Source organism: Lampetra planeri, chromosome 63, assembly GCF_965212315.1.
Source record: "Lampetra planeri chromosome 63, kcLamPlan1.2.h2, whole genome shotgun sequence".
Classification (NCBI taxonomy): Eukaryota; Metazoa; Chordata; class Hyperoartia; order Petromyzontiformes; family Petromyzontidae; genus Lampetra; species Lampetra planeri.
This window is the reverse complement of record NC_136169.1, coordinates 4,162,548-4,180,093: the sequence shown is the minus strand read 5'-3', so window position 1 is coordinate 4,180,093 and position 17,546 is coordinate 4,162,548. Positions and strand designations below refer to the sequence as shown.

General features: G+C 48.9%; 1 protein-coding gene and 2 non-coding genes across 5 annotated transcripts; 2 read left to right on the top strand and 1 right to left on the bottom strand.

Annotated features, from left to right (window-relative positions):
* Window positions 1-1,589: 1,589 nt before the first annotated feature.
* Window positions 1,590-11,414, top strand: MTHFSD (methenyltetrahydrofolate synthetase domain containing). Of its 3 annotated transcripts, none has more exons than XM_078619637.1 (8): window positions 1,590-2,000; window positions 3,603-3,712; window positions 5,938-6,051; window positions 6,756-6,869; window positions 7,260-7,350; window positions 8,192-8,304; window positions 9,301-9,426; window positions 10,321-11,414. In XM_078619637.1, the coding sequence occupies exons 1-8, from the start codon at window positions 1,955-1,957 to the stop codon at window positions 10,693-10,695; spliced, it is 1,089 nt and encodes a 362-aa protein (XP_078475763.1). In that variant the 5' UTR covers window positions 1,590-1,954; the 3' UTR covers window positions 10,696-11,414. The 3 variants fall into 3 exon arrangements, with proteins under 3 accessions (XP_078475763.1, XP_078475764.1, XP_078475762.1); XM_078619638.1 differs by lacking the exon at window positions 5,938-6,051 and adding an exon at window positions 6,146-6,259 and having other exon boundaries at window positions 1,594-2,018; XM_078619636.1 differs by lacking the exon at window positions 5,938-6,051 and adding an exon at window positions 6,146-6,259 and having other exon boundaries at window positions 1,596-2,000.
* Window positions 11,415-13,038: 1,624 nt separating this feature from the next.
* TRNAE-UUC (transfer RNA glutamic acid (anticodon UUC)) lies at window positions 13,039-13,110 on the bottom strand. Its single transcript has one exon. It is a non-coding gene; the product is annotated as a tRNA-Glu (tRNA).
* A 127-nt stretch (window positions 13,111-13,237) lies between these two features.
* On the top strand, window positions 13,238-13,309 carry TRNAE-UUC (transfer RNA glutamic acid (anticodon UUC)). Its single transcript has one exon. It is a non-coding gene; the product is annotated as a tRNA-Glu (tRNA).
* The last annotated feature ends 4,237 nt before the right edge of the window (window positions 13,310-17,546 follow it).

Here is a 17,546-nt window from a genome sequence, read left to right as displayed (position 1 = left end):
GTGTTGCAGTCGAAACGTCGTGAGAATTTGATTGTTTTATTTGTATTATTTCCCTTCTACGTGACTTTACCGAAAGAACCAATAACATGTCTTATGGTTGTTATTGTTTGACTTGCATCACACTGAGATTTTTGCACACAGCGTTGTAACACGGTAGTTTTTTTCTGGAAGATTTGCTGGTTTCTCCAAGATGTTTCTGTTGAGCGTCGTAGCTTTAAGATGTTCTCTGTTCATGTTTTGTTTGTTGCGGTTGCACCCGAGTCAAGAGCCACATGGCTCACAGGGCTATGTTCTTAGGTTTTTTCGGTAAAGTCACGTAGCTAAAAGAGCGGCGCAAGAGTGGGTGTCGCGTGGGGAGCGGCGTGTGTGTGCGTGCGACCACCCCGTGTGCGATACAGGTGCGCGATCATAACGCGAGTTGAGTTGGAGTGCGCGGAGCGGCGTGTGTGTGTGTGGGCGTGCGTACGTTCGCTCCGTGTGGGTTGCAGGCGCGCGATTAGGACAGGGAGGTATCGTAGTAGGGAGGGGCAGAATACTACTCGGTAATTAGCCATGCCGGCTACGCGGACCCGCGGGGGAGGGGAATCCTCGGGCGATGGTTCCCACGCCACGGGTGAGGAACCTAGCAGCGGGGGGGCGATTGATGATGCTAGCCCGGCCGTTAGCATTATCGAGGGAGGGATCTCGGGGGCTAGCGACCCCCACACACGGAATGGGGCCGTCCATAAATGACGTCACGTACCTAGGCGGCGGGGGGGGGGGGGTCAGACATTTGTGACGATGTGTGACGAGGAGAGGGGGGTTTGAGAAATGTGACGTCACATCAAAATGCGCAACTTTAAATAAATATAGACAACACGTTCTGCGTAATTAAAAAGACTTTTAATAAATGTTTTCTCTTACAACATCAGAGTGGAGCACCACATTAAATATGCACTGCAATGACAATAGTTTAAAGCGATTTGAAGCATGTTTTATTTTTTGGGGGGGAGTGGGGCAGAGCTTTGTGACGTCATATTTGAGGGGGGGGGGGTGTCTGACTTTTTGTGACGTCGTGTGACGAAGAGGGGGGGGGGGTCAAAAAATGTCCAAAATAGCGTGACGTCATTTATGGATGGTCCCACACCCCTCAGCCCTTCAATTGGCGCGAATCGGAATTAACTCTGGAAGATTCCCGTGCGTCGGAAAGCTTTTGGAGGGTGAAGCGCACAGAGTGAGGAATGTGAGATTTAGCTTGTGGGAGTGAGGATTGTGAGAAGTTGAATTAAATAGCCAACAATTATTGTGGTGGGTTTTTTGCGGAAAAATACAAAATGTAGCGATGGTTGTTAAGTTGCCCTCAACGTAGATACAAATTGTAACAAAAAAATCACATCAGGTTAATTATTATATATTTTTTTAACTTTTGCCTGGCGAAGACAGCCCTTTATAAACTAGTAAATTGGGGAATGTGTAAATCTTATGTATTAACATTTTAAAATCGAGCACTTTGATCTGCATCAGCCACCGTAGTAGCCACGCGCCTGAGTTATAAATAGAACAGCGGGGTGAATCGATTCCATAGTTCAACAACCAAATCGATTTTCAATGTTAAACACGCGAATCGAAATGTAGGTGATTCTATTGTTTACATTAATCGATTCCCGTCTTGGCGACACGCGTTCGCTGTGGATCCTGCGAAACTCGCTCCACCGTAGATTCCACGCCCTCGTCATCATCGGGCCATGGTCAACCCACTTCTGGATGAAGTCGTCCTCACCACTCACCCCTCCACGGATATAATAATCCACATCCACCGCGAATCGATTCAGGAATCGGCGCGCGGCCACGGAGGAATCTAAACCAATGCACATCCATCCACTTAAGTGTTTAACTTTACGCAACTTTTAGTGCGATTTGTGATCGTCTCGTAACAGCAGCTTTAGCTCAACGTTCGCCCGTCGTCGCTGCCGCTATGAATTCTACGGACAATCATCGGCGCGGAGTCGCTGTTCCCACCGGTAAAGTCTAACGCGGAGGTGTGTGTGTGTGCGTCTTATAATCCGGTGTGTGAGGGTGCGTCTTATAATCCGGTGTGTGAAGGTGCGTCTTATAATCCGGTGTGTGTGAGGGTACGTCTTCTAATCCGGTGTGTGAGGTGCGTCTTATAATCCGGTGTGTGTGTGTGAGGTGCGTCTTATAATCCGGTGTGTGTGAGGTGCGTCTTATAATCCGGCGTGAGTGAGGTGCGTCTTACAATCCGGCATCTGTGTGCAACTTTACCGACACGGCACAAATACGACGCGCTTGGCACGCCGCACGCGCCTGATGATTGGTGAACACGTCCCCCCCCCGCACCTCTGCCCGGGCGAGCGCCACGGCTTCTGCCGCATCCAGGGGCATCTAATCTCACTCGGTGACCTGACGATGCTGCTGCTGCTGCTGTCAGTACGTTCACCAGTGCCACAGTGTGTACCTCGTGTGTGTAATTAAAAGTGATAGTAGAATAGACGGCGTTTCGGCGATAGGGAGATGCCAGAGAGATGGAGTGGAGAGATGTTAACTCCCTCGCCTGGTGTACAGGAGGTCGTGGGTTCAATCCTGGCTCTGACGCCTGCTGCTGCTGTATGTGGAGTTTGCGTGTCTCTCTCATCATCATCACGGTGGCTAGGGGATGTTGACTACCTCGCCTGGTATACAGGAGGTCGTGGGTTCAACCCTGGCTCTGACGCCTGCTGCTGCTGTATGTTTGGAGTCTGCGTGTCTCTCTCATTATCATCACGGTGGCTAGGGGATGTTAACTCCCTCGCCTGGTACACAGGAGGTCGTGGGTTCAACCCTGGCTCTGACGCCTGCTGCTGCTGTATATGTGGAGTCTGCGTGTCTCTCACTCTCATCATCACGGTGGCTAGGAGATGTTGACTACCTCGCCTGGTATACAGGAGGTCGTGGATTTAATCCTGACTCTGACGCCTGCTGCTGCTGCTGTATATTTGGAGTCTGCTTGTCTCTCTGCCTGTGGTTTTTCTCCGGGTCCTCCAGTTTTTTCCTCTCCACTTTTAGAATCAACGTCACGCTTTTAGAGCATTTAGCGTCGACGCATTTCCACATGACGATAAGCCGCCACTTAGTTGAGCAATCATACGTGGCCAGGCCGCTTCCGAACAAGAGCTCCATATAGCTCAGCGGGCGCTTAACCGGTAAAATTAAGAAATAAAGAAGTTTATGATCTTAAAATGGAAAAGTAAAAATAGGCGACGTTTCGCCAATAGCTAGAGAGGGGTCAGAGTGATGGAGTGGAGAGATCTAATTTTGGATTTGAAGCTTTTGTGACTGCAAGGATTCATATTCTTAGGTTTTTTCCGGTAAAGTCACGTAGGTAAAACATTTAAATTAATTACAGCTATCGTGCTGTGACGGTTCCACCTGAAGACGGAAGCTTGTGTTGCTTACGAAACGTCGTGATTTTTATTTTAATTTTATTTTACTTTCATTAATTTTTATTTTTTTACCTACGTGACTTTACCGAAAAAACCTAAGAATATGGAGAGATCTAAATTGAGTTGTGTCGCCTGTACGTTTCTCAACTCCCACCCACCGTCAACCTTCCTCCGTGTCGCCAGCATTGGGGACCTCCAAGTGGGACATCCGCCAGACGGTGTGGGACTACATGGAGCTTCACGACCTGGCGAACTTCCCCAGGCCCGTGCACCACAGGATTCCAAACTTCAAGGTGCGTCGCCCGCTCAGCCCCGCACCCGGCACCAACTCTGCTCTGACCCCCCAGGGATTGGAGTCCCCGTGGAAGCAGCGGTTTCAAAAATAGGTCAATAAATAGGTAAATAAATAGGTCAATAATTACATCATGGGACCTCCTCTGCCAGTACCAAAATTTGAGAATAGGTTTTCTCCTTTTTTCTGGCAACAAAACAGATGTTAAAACACCAAACTGAAACCTTTTACAAGGAATCATGTCTGCATTAACCACAATACTTGTGGTCAGAATGCAAACAAAAAACACACTCTGATAATAAATGCATTGTCTTTGAAACTGATTGGTCCACACCAGAGACAGCTTTCTTTTGAGCCTCGTCTCAAACAGTGTTAGACCAGAGGACACTGCCCATAGACTCAACACTACCCATAGACTCAACACTACCCATAGACTCAACACTACCCATAGACTCAACACTGCCCATAGACTCAACACTACCCATAGACTCAACACTACCCATAGACTCAACACTACCCATAGACTCAACACTACCCATAGACTCAACACTGCCCATAGACTCAACACTGCCCATAGACTCAACACTGCCCATAGACTCAACACTACCCATAGACTCAACACTACCCATAGACTCAACACTACCCATAGACTCAACACTGCCCATAGACTCAACACTACCCATAGACTCAACACTACCCATAGACTCAACACTACCCATAGACTCAACACTGCCCATAGACTCAACACTACCCATAGACTCAACACTACCCATAGACTCAACACTACCCATAGACTCAACACTACCCATAGACTCAACACTACCCATAGACTCAACACTACCCATAGACTCAACACTGCCCATAGACTCAACACTACCCATAGACTCAACACTACCCATAGACTAACACTACCCATAGACTAACACTACCCATAGACTCAACACTACCCATAGACTCAACACTACCCATAGACTAACACTACCCATAGACTAACACTACCCATAGACTCAACACTACCCATAGACTCAACACTACCCATAGACTAACACTACCCATAGACTAACACTACCCATAGACTCAACACTACCCATAGACTCAACACTACCCATAGACTCAACACTACCCATAGACTCAACACTACCCATAGACTAACACTACCCATAGACTAACACTACCCATAGACTAACACTACCCATAGACTAACACTACCCATAGACTCAACACTACCCATAGACTCAACACTGCCCATAGACTCAACACTACCCATAGACTAACACTACCCATAGACTAACACTACCCATAGACTAACACTACCCATAGACTCAACACTACCCGTAGACTAACACTACCCATAGACTAACACTACCCATAGACTAACACTACCCATAGACTCAACACTACCCATAGACTCAACACTACCCATAGACTCAACACTACCCATAGACTAACACTACCCATAGACTAACACTACCCGTAGACTAACACTACCCATAGACTAACACTACCCATAGACTCAACACTACCCATAGACTCAACACTACCCATAGACTAACACTACCCATAGACTAACACTACCCATAGACTAACACTACCCATAGACTCAACACTACCCGTAGACTAACACTACCCATAGACTAACACTACCCATAGACTAACACTACCCATACACTAACACCGCCCATAGACTCAACACTACCCATAGACTCAACACTACCCATAGACTAACACTACCCATAGACTCAATACTGCCTATAGACTCAACACTACCCATAGACTCAACACAGCCCATAGACTCAACACTACCCATAGACTCAACATTGCCCATAGACTCACACGGCCCATATATACGGAATGTTTCACTCTAAAGTTGATAACCGGCTGTTGTTTTGCTGCCTTGCCCAAGCTTGGGAATTGGTGTACTTATAATATTTGAACGTTCTACTTTATCAAGTCTACGTATTTATTTGTAGTGATTTGCTTACCTTTCATAAACTATAATTTTTCGCATTGTTTGGTGTTGTAACGTTCCGACGCCGTGCCCCTAACTGGACTTCCGTCAACAAAGAGCTTCATAGCTCATCGGATTCCTCCAGGATAAATAAACGTTCCGATCGCATTCGCGACACCTCCGTGGACACGCCACGTGATCTTTCTGGCCGATGTCTCCCCGGCTCAAACGAGCCAACGACGGTGGCCGCACCGCCCGCCGGTGACCTCTCGTGCCAGGGGTCGACCGGCGCCTCGGCGCGTCTCGGCCTCCTCCCGCAGTTTTCCACGGCGACCACAGTGAAGGTGAACCCGGACAAGCCGCAGGAGGGCGCGCGCTACCTCGCCCTGGAAGTGAGTGCGAAGAACGTCTCGCGTCTCTGTCGTCCCCACCAACCCCACCGCCCACCTCGCCCACCGCCCCCCCACTACCCCTCCCACGGCGCAGGGTTCGTACCGCGCCGCGGGGAGGATCGGAGACCTCGCAGCTTTCGCAGCGACCAGCGCCGTTAAGGTGGACCCCGATAAGCCGCTAGAGGGCGTCCGACTCGCCGCCCTGGAGGTAACGCAGCGACCCACACTGGGGGTGGACAACTCGGTGTAGAGGGGGCGCCGCGGTGGCTAGGAGATGTTGACTACCTCGCCTGATACACAGGAGGTCGTGGGTTCGATCCCGACCCTGACACCTGCTGTGTATTTGGAGTTTGCGTGTCTCTCTCATCATCATCACGGTGGCTAGGAGATGTTGACTACCTCGCCTGGTGTGCAGGAGCTTGTGGGTTCGATCCCGACCCTGACTCCTGCTGTGTAATTTGAGTTTGTGTGTTCTCTGGGTCCTCTGGGTTTTCCCTCCACATTATAAAACACGCGCTTAGAGTATTTGGCTGCTATAAATGTCCACATGATGATGAGCAACTTCGTTGAGCTGTTATTTGCGGCCAGGTCACTTCTGAAAAAGAGATACGGAGCTCAGTTGGCCTCACCTGGTAAAATAAAATAAATAAATATCAAATTAAACTCAATACTCGTTCCGCCTTCTTCCCTCCGCCTTTCCCCAGGCACGGAAGACCCTGCTGGTTCCCACACCGAGACTCCGATCCGGGCTGTTCAACCGGATCGTTCCGCCCGCTGGTGCCTCCAAGGCCGACCTGCACCGGTGTGCCACCTCGCAGGCACGGAGCCGGCGCTTGCGCACTGACCAACCAGGCAGCAGCAGCAGGCAGCAGCAGCAGCAGGCAGCAGCAGGCAGCAGCAGACAGCAGCAGCATGATTTAAAAGTGCATAGCTCAGGTGGCGTCCTTAATATCGGAAGGAAGAGCGCCTTCCAGACGGCCGCAGAAGCGCATCTGAAAGCGCCGCGCGACGATGCGGCGACCACCGTCTTTGTTCGACGGCCGAGCCCAAAAGCCGCCACCGCCGCCGCTGCTGGGAGAGGGTGACCACCGCAGTTTGCGTTGCGGTGGTTTGCACGAGTACGCCCCTCCTCTCCTTCCACGGTGCCCTGACCCTGACCCTTTGCCCCCCGCTCCCACTTGCGACCTGCGACCTTCGACCCCTGGCAGGGCGTGCGGGAGTTCAGCGTGCCGCTCGGGCTGGACGCCGGCGTGCGCGTGGACCTCGTGGTGGTCGGCTCCGTCGCCGTGTCCGAGAGAGGTAAGAGCCGGGCGTGTACCAGAGGTCGCAACCGGGTACCCGATACCCGTACCCTACCCGATACCCGGCTACCCGTACCCAGTCGGGTACGGGTACGGGTACCCGTTTGCGACCCTGGTGCGGCCGGGTACGGGTAAGGAATCAAAACCCGTTTGCGACCTCTGGCTCGTACCTCACACGCCCCGCAGGCAGCAGCGGCCTCCGTCTCGATCCGCTGCTGGGTGGGAGCGGCTCGCAGGGAGTTTTGTACGTTTTTCACGATTGGTTCGTATCCTGGTTTGGCGGTCGATTCGGACCAACTTCTCTCCGGCGTCGATAAAAATGAGCGCCACTTAGTAGGGAAGTCAGCGGCGGTTGTCACGATTTCGGGGTCACGGCTGGTCAGTCCGAGGACCGATTCCCCTTGACGTGTTCTGCAGACTTTTTGCGTTTAGTTCCTAGAGTCACTCAGCCGTCTTCCCCAGCAGCCGATTGGCCGCCGTCGGAGTGATGACGTCGCCCCTAGCAACCGTAGGCCTCGGGGTCTCCTTCTGTTCGTGGGCCCCCCCCCCCACCCCCAAGTACAGAAGTTCCCCGTAAAATGCGGAAAGCTGTGATTGTAGCAAGATCCGAAATGATGCGAGAGAGAGAACGGAGAGGATGTCAAGGGAGATGCGGGTGTCCTCCTGGGTCGTCGGCAAACACAGCGGTTGCTAGGGGCGACGTCATCACTCCCACGGGCGGCCAATCGGCTGCCAGGGAGACGACCCCATACGGCTGCGTGAGTCTAGAATCGACTGCGAATTGCACCTGTAGAATACGCGAAGGGCAATCGGTTCCGGTCCGCCGCGTGTGCCCGCAGGATGGCGCATCGGGAAGGGCGAGGGCTTTGCGGACATGGAGTTCGCCATGATGGCGTGCACGGGCGCTGTGGATGACGCCACGGTGGTGGTGACCTGCGTTCACGACTGCCAGGTCCTACACGCGCACACGCACGCACGCACACGTGTACATCTTTGGAAGACACTCGTTTCTTTAGAACTGATTTTTGTGTTTAGTGTTTGTTGTTCCTTTCCCCCGCACCTCCGATTGGCACGGTTGGCTACGTACGGTGCGAAAGAAGTTCAACATACAGACTGCACACAGACTAACACTGCTGCCCATAGACTCAACACCGCACCTCCCATGAGCATGATTGGCTACGTACGGTGCGAAAGCAGTTCAACATACACACAACAAGATGCACAAACAAGGCAAAGCTCCCCCATGTAGTCAAAACAGACATTTCTGGGCCAGTTCTGTTTGCGATCAGCAATGAAGGCCGGCACGGCACACGAGGCAAACTCCAGCTCTGGGAGTGAAAGTCTGTTGAGCGTTCGTGCGGTGAATGTTACTCTGCAGCAGGGCGGGTAGGGAAGTGCATCTCCTCTAGCAGTGGAACTTGAAACAACCTCAGAAGCAGAGGTCGCAGACGGGTTTTGATTCCTTACCCGTACCCGGCCGCACCAGGGTCGCAAACGGGTACCCGTACCCGTACCCGGCCGGGTACAAATAGGGTACGGGTATCGGGTACCTGATTGCGACCTCTGAGATGAAGCCATGTTGCAGGCGCGGGTGGGTTGATTCTAGGAACTTGAATCGTGAGAAGAGACAAGACGTTGGGAAATGAGTGACAAACGGTGACCCACCAGTGACTCACGGCCTACCCGTACCGGTACGCGGCCGCACCAGGGTCGCAAACGGGTACCCGTACCCGGCTGGGTACGGGTAGCCGGGTATCGGGTAGGGTACGGGTATCGGGTACCCGGTTGCGACCTCTACTCAGAAGTAGCTCCGCAGACCATTCTCGGTCACACGTAAGGGCCGCAGCAGAATTCCATCTCGTGGCGTGACGCACGATTGGAATAAACCCGGGGGTGGCGGGGCGGGGGGGGGGACCGGGTAACATTCCCGTCGCCGTCGGTGACGCAGGTGGTGGACATCCCGGAAGAGCTGGTGGAAACTCACGACCTGACGGTTGACTACATCCTCACCCCGACGCGCGTCATCAAAACCAACTGCAGCGCGCCCAAGCCTCGTGCAATCATCTGGTCCAAGGTCAGCCGACGACTTCTTTATATTTGTGTCGATGTGGTTTAAGCAGGGGCGGTTTCTTCATTAGGGCGATTGGGCGACGCACCACCAATGTCATTCAACCACAGAGTTTTGCGAGCCGTTACTGTGCCTCTGGATATAGTCCAATCAGCGTCATGTCACGTTCTGTGGAGTACCGCCTCTTTTTGGGCGATTTCTCTCCGGCTGAGAATCGCCCCGAGTGTTCCCATAGACTTACATTCAAAGATGTTTTTTTTCGAACGGCGGGTGCTGCAATGCATTCTCTATGGCTTCCGGGAGGGCTCGCACTAACGTGCTTAAGTCATCATACGTGCTAACGTCATCATACGTAAGCACGTTGCATTCAACAATATTATTTGTCGCCACCTAGTGGAATCTTTAATAAAAGAAACTTGAGTGGATTGTATTAATAGTGAGTAGAAACAAACAAGATTTATTGTAAGAGTCACTTTATTTTTCATTAATATTAAAGAAGTGAAGTTGCCTTTACATGCTTAAGCTGTTAATTTATCCATTGCATGGGTGGACCTTATCCTTATCAATCATCCAGACATTTGCCCCCCCTGAGAGATTTTGCAGGAGCCGTCACTGGGTTTAAGGGTGGCGAGATGTTAACTACCTCGCCTGGTATGCGGGAGGTCGTGGGTTCCATCCCGACCCTGACGCCTGCTGTATATTTGGAGCCTGCGTCTCTCTCTCATCACCATCACGGTGGCCTGCTATACAGGCGACCACGGAGAGACAGAGAGACGCACACTCCAAATATACAGCAGCAGGCGTCAGAGTCGAGATCGAACGCACGACCTCCTGCGTACCAGACGAGGTAGTGAACGTCCCGCCACCGTGGCTTGTGTCGATCCTCTCAATGGTGCGAAGATCGACCGCGAGCTTCTGGCCCGGATCCCCATCCTGAACACTCTGCGGGCTCGGGAAGAGAGGCTGGGCCTGGACGTGTCGCTGAGGGACGCTCCCAGCCTTCACCGCGCCGCAGCCTCTGCCGGACCTCCGGACGGTCCTTCCGCTTCTCTCCACCGAGAAACCGTCGGCGTCGGCTCTGCCGGGACAGCGGCAGCGACCCGCGTGCGCCGGGCCGGTTCCGTTTCGGCAAGGGGGCGGCGTGGGGACGGGAGACACCACCGGGGAAGAGGAGGAGGAGGATGGGCGAGGCAGCCGATTGGTGGAGGAGGAAGTGGTTGCGCCGTGCCGGATCCGGCGAGGGGCCGGGGTGGTGGTGGGGGCGACGGGATGTAACCTTCCGGTAACCTCGGGGCTTTCATTTCTCACCCAAAATGTTCGGCGTCGCTGGTAGACTCGAGTCGGTGGAGCCGTGACTCGTCGTGCTGCAGCCCACCGCGGGAGGTGTACACTTGACGTGGTGTGCCGGGCGTGGAAATATTTTAAGGGGGTCGCTGACCCGGCAAGATCCGGCTGAAGCGAAGCCCTGATGAACCGGATCCTGAAAGCAGCGATCAGCAACGAGTGGATGATGACGACGATGGTGGGGGGGGGGGGTGTTTTCACCATTTGTGAATTGTCGGGGGGGCGGGGGTCGCAGGTCAGGGCCGCACTAAAGGCCACCAGGAGCTGCCGCCAGTGGCCCGTGGGCCTTGTGCCCCGTGGTCTCACGATGCATCTCACCCCTGCACACTCAGCCGGTGTCATTGTCTACAACATCATGCACGCACGTGTGCCTACATACACTGTGCACTTGTAAAGCATTCTGGGTAATAAAATATAGCTAGCGTCAGTGGCGAGTTGATGTCTGCTCTGGCACTCCTCGTAGCGTATGCCACGGGCCCCGCAGCGGCACTGCCTGCATGACTGTGGGGGCCTTTGGCAATCGCTTGACACGGGACGATATGTTATTAATATTCAGATAATAACACTGTGCTGCGTACAGCACGTGAAGTGTGTTCAAAGCCGGCCTGTGCGTGGTTCCCTTTGTACAGAAATAAAACTTTGTTTTCCGATTTTTATTGCCAAATTATCCTTTTGGTTGTTGTCGATGTTGTTGTTGTCGTCGATGTTGTCAACACGTCCCCAAGTTGTGGGGCAAATCGCCAAGCCGACCCTCCGTGTTTTAGGCCCATTTAGTGAAAATGCGAAGCGTGGCTCTTCCTGAACCCTCACCCGGTCCGAGACGTCTGCAAGTGACGGGCGGGTGCTGTGTCCCCGTTCATCGCCGGAGCGTGCGAGCGACTCGGCGTAAATTTTATTTAGAGAGGCGCAGTAAGCGGCACCGTCGTTGTTAACGGCGTCGTTACTCACCGCAGAGAACTGTCGCGACACGACCGCCGTGCTCTCCCAGAGCTGGGGACAAACTGTGGCACGTGCAGCCCTCCCGGGTGGCCTTGTGGGAGCCTCGCTACCGATAAAGTTATTTTATCTTTCGATTTAAAGCTTTCGTGACTGCAGGGATTCATCTTCTTGGTTCTTTTGGTAAAGCCACGTAGAAGGGAAATAATAAAATAATAAAAATAAAACATAATAAAATAATTCTCACGACGACGGCTGCTTGCGTTGTGGCCGAAACGTCGTGAGAATTATTTTATTATGTTTTATTTTTATTATTTTATTATTTTCCTTCTACGTTATTTTATCTTCTTGGTTCTTTCGGTAAAGTCACGTAGAAGGGAAATAATAAAATAATGAGAATTATTTTATTAAGTTTTATTTTTATTATTTTATTACTTCCCTTCTGCGTGACTTTACCGAAAGAACCAAGAAGATGAATGCCTGCAGTCACGAAAGCTTTAAATCGAAATTTAAAGTTATTTTATTTACGTGTACGTCATCGGAATGAAACCAGAAGAAAAACTGATGTACGCGTACGTCATGGGAACGTAGCCAACCGTACTGATTGGAGGTTCGGGGGACAGACAAACTAAACGCAAAAAAGCAGTTCTGAATAAATGAGTTGATCAAATGGTGCCCAGCAGTAGGTGTGAGAGATTGTTGCAGGGCATTGAGAAGTGGTGCAGTCGGATCAGCCGTGGTGGTACAGGTCAGTTCCGGGAGTCTGAGCGAAGCGGGCAAATACCGATTTTGTTTAGTGTTGGGCGAAGGGCTTCACTCCATTTTCTTCTGTTCTTCAAGGCTTCTCCAGTAGGGTGCCGCGGTGGCTAGGAGATGTTAACTACCTCGTCTGGTATGCAGGAGGTCGTGGGTTCAATCCCTGGTCTGACGCCTGCTGCTGTGTATTGGGAGTTTGCGTGTCTCTCTCCCTGTGGTCACGTGAATGTTTCTCCGGGTCCTCCGGGTTTTTCCCTCCGCATGTAGAAACACGCGTGTGGGGTATATAGCTGCTTTACATTTGCACATGATAAGCCACTTCATTGCGCGCTCATTTGTGGTAGACAGGTCGCTTCTAAAAAAATAACTTTTTAGCTCAGTTGGGGAGGGCCTTACCTGTTAAAATAAATAACACCAAACGTATAAAAAGTTAACGTTGGACTCGAATTGTAAATGTGAGTTTATTCTCCAACACGCCGGTGTGCTGAATTAGTAACGATTTGGCATGTTCTGTTTCCGTGACACAATTTATGCGATTTAAGCTCAAAATAAACCCTCATGTATCAGAATAAAAAAAAATCTTTCCCATACCGGGAATTGAACCCGGGCCGCCTGGGTGAAAACCAGGAATCCTAACCACTAGACCATATGGGAGCTCTGCTCACGAAAGCGTCGCGTTTCATACTTAATGTCACAACCGGCTGGACGGGCGGATTAATTTGTTTACCCACGACATGCTAGTGCACTAAGAGACCCGTGCAAAGCCGATAGCCTACGGATTTCCCATATGGTCTAGTGGTTAGGATTCCTGGTTTTCACCCAGGCGGCCCGGGTTCAATTCCCGGTATGGGAATGATTATTTTTACTCGGTAATTTTGTTTATATATATTTTTTTTAAACCAATGGTTTCTACTGCGCCACATGTGTTAAGGGGAAATGTGTGGCATACGCCAGCCAACGTGTTACAGTTGTTCAGTGTGTACAGTCCATGTAACGATCATCACCTTGAACCGGAATATATTGATTTTGTAACGTTATTATCCCGTGGCCCGACTGGAAATCTGTGATAAAGAGCTTTAGAGATCATCGGATTCCTCCTGCAGTATCAATACAAATTCTAGCCCCTTTTTTTCTTCTTGGTTCTTTCGGTAAAGTCACGTCGAAGTGAAGTAATAAAATAATAAAAATAAAACATAACAAAATAATTATTTTCTTATAAAATAATTATTTTATTATATAATAAAAAATACAACATAATAAAATAATTATTTTAGTATGTTTTATTTTTATTATTTTATAATAACATAATTATTTTATTATTTTTCTTTTTATTATTTTATTACTTCCCTTCTACGTGACTTTACCGAAAGAACCAAGAAGATGAATCCCTGCAGTCACGAAAGCTTTAAATCTAAATCTAGCCCCTTTTGTCAAACCCACTGCTGGTTGGAGGCCTCATGGGGGTTGCTAGACCATACTTCACCACGCTGGTCAGTGCGGATTAGTGAATGGGGGAAGGACACGGGGGGGTGGGGTTATACATTTAAAACAAATTTCTTGAGAATCGATTTTTATGTTCAGTTGTTTGCCATTCCACCACACCTCCGATTGGCTTCGTACGGTGCTAAAGAAGTTCCACATCGTACGCTGAGCTGTCAACCCCTTATCAGTGCCCTTACCTTGTTACACACCCATTGAGACCTTAGTGGTCACCCCGTGCCCCTTACACATCTCAACCTGCATCCGACAAAGTCACTATACACTACACTACTATACACTACACTATACACTACACTACTATACACTACACTATACACTACACTACTATACACTACACTACTATACACTACACTATACACTACACTACTATACACTACACTATACACTACACTACTATACACTACACTACTATACACTACACTATACACTACACTACTATACACTACACTATACACTACACTATACACTACTATACACTACACTATACACTACACTACTATACACTACACTACTATACACTACACTATACACTACACTACTATACACTACACTACTATACACTACACTATACACTACACTACTATACACTACACTACTATACACTACACTATACACTACACTACTATACACTACACTACTATACACTACACTATACACTACACTACTATACACTACACTACTATACACTACACTACTATACATTACACTACTATACACTACACTACTATACACTACACTATACACTACACTACTATACACTACACTATACACTACACTATACACTACACTACTATACACTACACTACTATACACTACACTATACACTACACTACTATACACTACACTATACACTACACTATACACTACACTATACACTACACTACACACTACACTATACACTACACTATACACTACACTACTATACACTACACTACTATACACTACATTATACACTACACTATACACTACTATACACTACACTACTATACACTACACTATACACTACACTACTATATACTACACTACTATACACTACACTACTATACACTACACTACTATACACTACACTACTACACACTACACTACTATATACTACACTACTATACACTACACTACTATACACTACACTACTATACACTACACTACTACACACTACACTACTATACACTACACTACTATACACTACACGACTACACACTATCTTCTTGGTTCTTTCGGTAAAGTCACGTAGAAGGGAAGTAATAAAATAATAAAAATAAAACACTTCCCTTCTACGTGACTTTACCGAAAGAACCAAGAAGATGAATCCCTGCAGTCACGAAAGCTTTAAATCGGAAAGACTACACACTACACTACTATACACTACACTATACACTACACTAAACACTACACTACTATACACTACACGACTACACACTACACTATACACTACTACAAACCTGTCAACCCTTCTTCTTGGTTCTTTCGGTAAAGTCACGTAGAAGGGAAGTAATAAAATAATAAAAATAAAACATAATAAAATCAAATAATTCTCACGACGTTTCGGCTACAACGCAAGCAGACGTCTTCAGATGAAGAAAACCTCCAGGTGAAGAAGACGGCTGCTTGCGTTGTAGCCGAAACGTCGTGAGAATTATTTGATTTTATTATGTTTTATTTTTATTATTTTATTACTTCCCTTCTACGTGACTTTACCGAAAGAACCAAGAAGATGAATCCCTGCAGTCACGAAAGCTTTAAATCGAAATTTAACTGTCAACCCTTATCAGTGCCCTACCTTGTTACACACAAACTCACACCTTACTGGTCACTCCGTGCCCCTTACACATCTCAACGTTCATCCTACAAAGTCCCATCACAAGGGAGAAACACAAAAAGACAAATGTTTTATATTTGTGCCCGTACTGAAACGGCTGTCCGCCGCATGGCCCTGACAACTCGATTTCCCTGCACAAGAATACGGGCTGAACCGTACGGGTGCACAGCTGTGCGTACGTACACCGCACCTGCGATTAGCACGCCTGGCTACGTACGGTGCAAAAGAAGTTCAAAAACAACTGGCGGGTGGGCGGACGACCGGGACCCGTTTTGCACATCGCTCCGTCGCAGCCACGGCCGAGGAATTGAACTTGGGGGGGTCCCCGGTGCGTCGGTGCTCGTCAGACTCCAGTCGTTTGCACCGGGTCACCGGTGAAGACGAGGAAGGGTGGTGGGCATCGACTCGTTGACTGTCGCCCACTCGACGTTCACTGCTACGTGGCTTTCATTGCTTCATTCTGGTGAGTTCGAAAACGTTTTGGTTGAGCCATATTTGTGTGTTGTCGTACAGTTAGACCGATAACTTGAATCTACATTGCCTTATGGTTGTTATTGTTTGACTTGCATCCCACTGGGATTTTTTGCACACGGCGTTGATATGCGGTGCTTTTTCTGGAATATTTTTCTCCACTCTTAGGCTTTTTCGGTAAAGTCACGTAGGTAAAACATGAAATTAAAAGTTAATAAAAGTAATCATGGAAATAAAATAATAAATCACTTATGTTGCCTCCGAAACGTCGTGATTTATTTTATTTTTATTTCCATTATTACTTTTATTAACTTTTAATTTTATTTTTTACCTACGTGACTTTACCGAAAAAACCTAAGAGTATGAATCCTTGCAGTCACGAAAGCTTCAAATCTAGAACATTTTTCTGTTTTTTCCTGGATTTTGCTGTTTGCGCGTCGTCACTTTAAGATGTTTCCTTGTTCATGTTTTTGTTTGTTGCGGTTGCACCCGAGTCAAGAGCCGAATGGCTCACAGGGCTATACCTAATACATGCAAACTGAAACTTTCGTCCCTTCGCTCTTTCGGCCGCTCTCAACCCCAACCACATTTCAAATTTCGTCCACGCGGCTTTTACTCTTTCGTCCGATTTCATCCCCAAACCTTCCACGACGCCCGCGCCACGCGGCGTCTTATTCGTTCAGTCTTTGAACAGAAGTCGTTCAGTGAGCAGCATCTCTTGTATTTGTGTTTATTCAGATGTTATTAACACTGTACTTATCACCAACATATTCATCGTCCACTTACACCAAAAAAATATTTTAAGGTATAATTTTGTTTCTTTTTTCTTTTTGTTTATTAATTTTTATTCTTGTTTATTTTTCTTTTATGTTTATTTAGGTTTCGCACGCATGTGTTATATATTTACTGTAGTTATTTGCAATGCACGTTTTAATATTTACTGCAGTTATTTGCAATGCACATTTTTCGCCTGCCAAAACAAACGTGCGAGCTAAATCAAAGGCTCTGCCTTGACAATTCGTCCATGCTCTGGTCCCGAACCCGACGAAAGTGCGAGAGGTGTTCCACGCGGCCCCTGAGACACGCATTTGGCGACCCCCTGCGCCAGCCCGAGGCTCGGGATGAGGGACGCGAGGGAGACGTTGAGAAGCTCGCGGTCGAGCGTGGAGCGGGGGACGACTTTTACCGGACACCGGGTGATGAGGATCACGATGGTGACGTGAGGAGGGCAGACAGGAGACGGGCCGGCAGACAGGAGAAGGGCCGGCCTTCTCCTGTTCGCGGACAGAAGGGCCGGCCTTCT